Source organism: Nicotiana tabacum, chromosome 24 (genome assembly GCF_000715075.1).
Source record: "Nicotiana tabacum cultivar K326 chromosome 24, ASM71507v2, whole genome shotgun sequence".
NCBI lineage: Eukaryota > Viridiplantae > Streptophyta > Magnoliopsida > Solanales > Solanaceae > Nicotiana > Nicotiana tabacum.
The window spans coordinates 78,044,939-78,052,148 of record NC_134103.1 but is presented as its reverse complement, the minus strand read 5'-3'; the positions used below and the strand labels follow the sequence as shown (position 1 = coordinate 78,052,148).

General features: G+C 35.0%; 1 protein-coding gene across 2 annotated transcripts; it reads right to left on the bottom strand.

The window, feature by feature from the left end:
* Positions 1–1,014: 1,014 nt before the first annotated feature.
* Positions 1,015–5,259, bottom strand: LOC107816967 (putative serine/threonine-protein kinase PBL8). Of its 2 annotated transcripts, none has more exons than XM_016642717.2 (5): positions 4,874–5,259; positions 3,947–4,432; positions 2,522–2,658; positions 2,278–2,401; positions 1,015–1,723 (listed from the first exon to the last, which is right to left on the bottom strand). In XM_016642717.2, the coding sequence occupies exons 1-5, from the start codon at positions 4,929–4,931 to the stop codon at positions 1,242–1,244; spliced, it is 1,287 nt and encodes a 428-aa protein (XP_016498203.1). In that variant the 5' UTR covers positions 4,932–5,259; the 3' UTR covers positions 1,015–1,241. The 2 variants fall into 2 exon arrangements, with proteins under 2 accessions (XP_016498203.1, XP_016498204.1); XM_016642718.2 differs by having other exon boundaries at positions 3,947–4,427; positions 4,874–5,140.
* Between the last annotated feature and the right edge of the window lie 1,951 nt (positions 5,260–7,210).

Genomic DNA, 7,210 nt, shown 5'->3' with positions numbered 1-7,210 from the left:
GGAGAGTCCTACTTTAGGTATAACTCTATATAAGATAAAAAAAATCTCATGATTTGCTAATTAAGTGGTTTCATTGATACGTGCCGAGATTCCCGATATGATGCGCAACCGGTTACGGATATTTCGGCCTTCCGTTATTTTAGTTCGATGATGTTCTCTCGAGCTAATTCGGAGTTGGAGTCAGTTCCGGGGTCACAGACTCGGTAATCTTTGAAGGCGCATGTTCTAACCTCGTACCTAAGTTCGATGGAATCCAGGATCGATCTTCAACCCACTATATTTCACCCCCGATCTGTCATGCAATAGGCGAGCTCAGTTTCTACCGTATACAAACACTTCTCAAAATAAGCAGATTTTAGAAGCGTGACCAAACAGGCTATTAGAGCGATCTATTGTAATGTCGATTCGTTGTTTATTTACAACTTAAATAGTTTTAACATAATTAAATTAATCTTGTATGATTGACTTGAATTCTTATTGAAACTATGAATTTCAAACAAGATTTCAATTTATTTTGCAAGCACCTGACATTTTTTAGCAAAGACTAAAATTATTACTGAAATTTAGATGTTTGATTCTATTCTCTTTCACAATTTGAATGAAAGAAATTGACACTACGAAGATACTGTTTTATGTGTTTTAATTGATCTCTTTTGAAAAACATCATATAGCTAAAATAACATTTGTACTGAATCACAACTCAAATCTCCCCATTGCTTTTAAATTCTAATAACGGGGATTTCTAGTCGCTTTACTCAATAAACAAGAGAATTTTATGGTATAAATCATCTTCAACACACGTATGATCATACCAAAACTTCGAACTGGGAAATTTTAGAGGAAAAAAATGTCAAATCAGAAGTTTATACAACCACAGATGCATCACCAGTCTTCATAAAAGCGCAAATAGGGATGAATGATCCCAAATGTGGTTTCACACCAGCACTTCCACCTCTACTTCCATGTTAGAATAATATATATGTATAAATAAAAGCATAATCAAACTAGTAGAACTTACTCAAAGCACACATTCAATTCTTCCATAAGGCAAACAAGGGAAAAAGAAGGAAGAAGCTAAAACTGTGTCAGCAAATTGCTCTTCACCTCATACAGATTTGCCCATTAAAGAACCACAACAAACTTAAAAGACTATACTTTCTCCTGCAATTTACATCAAGTACAGAACAGCAGTAAACCTGAGCTTTGCAGCATTGAAATAACATTCAATAATGGCGCACTCATTATCGAACACGGCAAGCTGCAGGGGCACCTGGGGAACAATTTGGGTTGGGAGACCGACAACCAGCTGCAGCACCAAGAGAGCCAGCATAACGGTGATGGGTTCTGTAATCTGGGACCCTTCCCATGGCAAATCGAACACCACTTCCAGTTGATGAGGTTTCATTTGCACTGCCACCACTGGACTGCAGTGGCTCTAAAGTCTCAACCACGTCACTCATCAAGGGTCTTGCTTTGGGGTTTTGGCTAAGGCAATAGTATGCCAAACTGCAAGCCTTTTGTGCTGCCCTCACCGAGTATTGGTTATCTAATCTAGGGTCTATGATCTGCAGCATTTTTCTCTTATCGTTAAGCTTTGGCCGAGCCCAGTCGACTAGATTCTGTTCCTTGCTTGGTCTGGTTTTGTCAACAGACTTCCTTCCAGTCAATAGTTCTAGGAGTACTACACCAAAACTGTACACGTCGCTTCTTGCAGTAAGGTGTCCTGCGTCCACAAAATGTTAATACTTGTATCAGGTATGCCAACATAAAATAGATACTTATACATTAATCCTCAATCTTGCCACCAAAATTTGGACTAAAAGATATACATCAAAGAGATTGACTATCGGTAGAATACTGAAATTCATAATTGCATGTCAATAAAGTTGAGCTTTAGGATCTAAGATAAGAGTCAGAATGGCTTTTTATAGCTAAAAAACACTCGTCTTTTTCCTAGTTCTCCAAATGGAACCTATGATATGTGTAAGTCATATGGAATCTTCGTCAATGCCTGACACCAATACAATTACAACATGCAGATAGGGCACTGACTTAACTCCAGACTGTAATCAAGTTGCATTCTGAAAAACTAGTGAAGTGCCACGGCGGTTCCAGTAGAATAGAAGGTTCTTCAGATATCATAACAAGTTTGATGTCTGATATGTTTACCAGTTACTATAAATCACCTTTCTCAGCAAATGTTTTTAATTGAACGTACAAAGATTTCCGTTCTACGTCTGATCGTACTCATAGCAGCCACAAAACATTAGTGCATACCAGTCATAACATATTCTGGAGCTGCATAACCATAGGTACCCATCACTCGAGTTGATACGTGGGTCTCATCACCTTGTGGCCCCGCTTTTGCAAGCCCAAAATCAGATAGTTTGGCCGTGTAATCCTGCAATTTCCACCAATCTCATGTTATTCCAATAAGCACAAAAATAAAGGGAATCAAGAAAGGTAAATCCAAAGAAAATCAAGTGTGTTAAATAGTTGAAATCCCGGACACATGACTTACAGAATCCAATAATATATTTGAAGTCTTGAAATCACGATAGATAACAGGTCTTTCTGCATTATGAAGGAATGCAAGCCCTTTTGCTGCTCCAAGAGCAATCATCATTCTTGTGGCCCAAGATAATGGAATAGTAGCCTCTGAAAGCCTCAAGAAATACCACAACTTAGTAAGCAAAACCAACATTTATTGCTTTTGAAGCAATAAGAATGTAAAATCATGATTCAGCAGCTTGACGCCAAGAAAATTAGTAATCTCAGTTGAAGTATCAGTGATTTGAACATCAATTACAAAAGACAAGCGTGTTCTCCAAACAATTGGAGCATAGACAAAGATTAACACTATGAATCCTCTTTTCTGGCACTGTATTAGTCATAGAGCTAAATGTTGTTCTCTTTGCAGCAACACCAGATTTTTCGATTAGGTGCATGACTGATGGTTTCTCCAGGTCTATAATATTCCAGAGGTTAACTAAAACAGTACTTTAGCATTTCAGTAACAAGCGCAGAAGATTACTAGACCAAGTAATATGGTTCCAACTAATACAATTAAGCCTGGTTTAAGTTACCGAGTAAAAAATAACCCTTAAGCTATCAATATTAGCTGCAAGTCTAGCTGAGGCTGAAATAGATCTTATGTGTATTACATTAAAATAACAGATAACTTATTAACAGTACCTAGTACCTTTTCCACAAAATTATTATTTATTCAGAAAGAGAACAGTCCCGGTTACTTTTTCTTTAGACAGCAAAAGTAATTAGTACTGTAGGGAAGAGCCCAAAGCAGAAACTGTTGGTACAACTCCAAAAGATCAGGCTGAAGCAAACTGATCTCGTCATCAATGTAGCATCATGCAGTGGTTGAACCTCCATCCTTCAAGGTACTTACTTGAACCATGAGCTAATTCCGATCTTATCATTCAACACATCCATAATCAAAGGTCAAAAGGTGAAGGCTTAGGCTTTAGGAGACCAGAAAAGACACTAGAAAAGGATTGGTAACTCAAATGTACCTCTACAAGGACTGATGAAGATGAGTACACCTTTTTTTTTGGGGGTAAGGTCACTAACAAGGGTTCGTTGAGTTGAGAATTCCATCCAATTTTAATCTAATAATATATTTAGTTGCTTATGACTCGAGATTGCCATGTACAAGCAATTTCTTCTAAGGTGACAAAACCAATGCCCTTTAGCTTAAAGGCTAAGAGTTAAGCACGGGATGACAACTATGTGATATTGCAGTTAGAAAGCAGAAGCCAAAAGCCAAATATAACATGTATCAAAGTTACCACTCACTCAGCCAAAAATATCGTAGTACTAATGTTTAAGTAATGTGGCATCTTAATATTGGATAAACATAGCAGATAGCAGTCAGGAAATCAAAAACCATCATCAAGTTAGTCATTACAACAAGAGGACAGACACATACTTCGGAAGAGATGATTCTCTAAGCTTCCTCTGAACATAAACTCATAAACGAGCAAACGATGGTCATCCTCACAGCAATAGCCAATCAACTTAACAAGATTAGGATGCCTAAGCTGTCCAAGAAAGTTGACTTCAGTAAGCCACTCACGATGACCCTGAAGTCCCTCTTTGTTAAGGACTTTGACAGCAACGGGTAGTGACTTGAGCCCAACTCGAACATTCTCATCAATGTAGCCCTTGTAAACAGTTCCAAAACCACCCTCACCAAGAATATAGTCAGATCGAAAGCTTTTAGTTATCGTTTCCAGCTCAAAAAGCGTGAAAGCTATTATGTGTGTGTAGAGTACCGCATTCTTCCTAAAGTCCTCTAAGTTCCTTGGGGTCGAAGGTTCGCTCAGATCTGATGTAGACCGGCTATGACTGTGTTGTCTCTTGGCGTCACCACCTAAATTCCTGTTTGGCAACGATATTCCCTGCTGCTGCTGGACTGCCCATCAATTAAAAAAAATCCTAAAATTTAAAGAGGTGAATAAAAGCAACTTTGGAAGAAAAAAAAAGGACTTACAAAATTAGTTCAAAAGTTGTCATTCCAATTTGAGTACAAAATTGCTACGAAGCAAAGGCGGATGGCACCGGTTCAGTATTTTCAAAGTGAAGCATAAATTTATGTACCAAAATTCACTAAAACTGCAACAGATAGTAGATACGAACTCATAATTTTTTTTTAAAAAAAGTAGAATGAGTTCGATGGTAAGAAATTTAAAGGTTGAAACCGAGCTTAAATACTAGATCGTCTCTGCAGTAGGAAGCATACATAAAAGAATCAAGCGCAGCTAGCTAAGTCAAAATAATGAGCAATAAAGTCAAATTAATAGTGAAATGGAACAACTACATCATAGATCTGGAAAAACAAAGAGAAAATGTTGACCTTGATGATGAGCATTGGAGATAACAGCAGATTCTTCTCTAGTACCACAATTGCCCATCTGCTACTTCTTTATCTTCTGTTATTTTTGGGTCTCGTCTCATTCTTTGCCTTAACTAACTTCTCACTTCACTTTCTCTCTTTCTTTCTGTGTAAAAAAAGAAGAGTCAAAAGCCACTAAAAACTTTTATAACAGCTGACAAGGCACGCTGCTGCCCAGTTTCTGTTCCAATTAGCAGTAGTAGTAGATGAAGCAGAAATAAGTGTGATGATATCAACTTTAATGGTATTTGTGCTGTAAAAATATAAAAGAGATAAAGGGGCCAAAATAAAACAGTGGTGCATTGTGCTACACATACTCGGAAGTCGGGGCCAGTGCCACTCTCCCCAATATTATTAAAATCCAATAAATTAAATAAAGCTGAATGCGCGTGCTTCACGTATCCCACCGTATGCCTTATTACTTTCGACTTTGGGTATGTCATTCCTGTTGCTTAGGGTCGTTTGGTTTAGAGATTAAGGGCTCGTTGAGTATAAGGGATAATTAATATCTCGATTAAATTTGAAATGAATTTATCTCATATTTGGTTTGGATAAAATCATAGTATGACTAATTTCGAAATTATAATTTTTTTTATTTCTATGAGAGAGTGTGATAACTAATCCAGAATAATTAATCATGAGATAATTAATCGTGGGATAACTTATTTATCAACCAAACGATCCCTAATATCATGTTTAGTCAAGCTTCTAAAATAAGCTTATTTTGAGAAATATTGTTTCTCAAAAATACTTTTTTCTCGTGAGAAACATTTTATGTTTAGCTAATTAATTTCAAAAGCACTTCTGAGCCGCAATTAATATTTGGCCAAGCTTTTAAAAATTGCTTCTAAATATATTTTTCTTAAAAATATTTTTAAAAGTGCATTTGAGGAGAAGTTAGAAGCTACTTTTTTCTGTTTCTGCTTCTATTCAAAAGCATTTTTTTTTCTAAAAGCTTGGCCAAACACTTCAACTTTGACAAAAAAGTATACCATTTTTCAAAAAAAAAAAAATAGTAGTTTTGGCCTTAAGAAACTTGGCCAAATAGGCTATAAGTTATGCAAAGAATAGTATTGCTGAGATAAGTAATGTAAGAAATAATAATACAAAGGCTAGTATTATAGAGATTAATAACATAAAAATTAATAATATAGATTTAATAATATACGAATTGTTAATGCATGACTTATTTTTTATTGAATGTTTAGTTTGATATATTGCATATTAGTATATAGTGTCTAATTTAAAATATTTCTTACTATTATAATGGTTAGTTTTGTTATTTTAAAATTTTAATCTATTAATTACTAATACCTGTAATCTTATTTCACATTTTATTCCATATAAAAAATACGTATATTCACACTTGAATTATGCATATATTGTTTATGAAAAAATAAAAAGTATCGACTAAACATTGTATTAATTCATGTTGAATTTTATATGGAGATTACTCTCCTCAAATACCAATCAAATATTATAAATAATGCTAGTTTTTATGTGGACAATTATATTGATGAACCCCAACCAAACGACCCCTTAGATCATTAACAATTTAACACTTTCATATTGATGGCCCTCCAAGCCAGACAATAAACAACATGAAAATTTATTTCTCCTGCCCCCCTATTTGTCCTCTCTGTTTTAATCTCTTTAAATATTTCCATTTCAAAGTTGTACCATATGCTCACCCCTATATTCACTTTGTGCTCTTATTGACCTCTCTAATTGAATACAAAATTTAAAAGCAAAGTCAAAATTATATAATGTAGCTTATGTGGATCGAAATGGCCCATTTTCACAAATACCCGCTTTAAGGCCTATATTTTAAAATTGAAAATTCTACCTCCTATAGCAAAACTTTACACCTTATTTATTATAAATAAATACTCTTTTAAAATATTATTTTCTATAACTATCTTTTAGTTTTTATAGCAAAATATGTATTTATGGTCACTTCCTACAATTAAGCCATTAAATACGTTGTCTAATATTTTTCTCTCCTTTAAATTTATTCTCTCCCAAAATCACTGCATAGTATTAAAGTTCTCTCTCCACGATCTCTCTCTCATAGCGTCATTTTCTTCCCCATTCTTGAACCACGATTCTCTTTTTATCAGCTCCATTGTCGCTCTCAATTTTCAATATTTTTTGCTTCAAAAAGTTGTGGTAAGTGTTAAAGTTGTTAGCTTTTCGCTGGTTATAGCTTCTTCTTTTTCTCTTTACTAATTTTTTTAAATATTCACCATTGTTATGCTTTCACCAGAAAACTTGAAATTTTCTCTCCAATGGCTGATT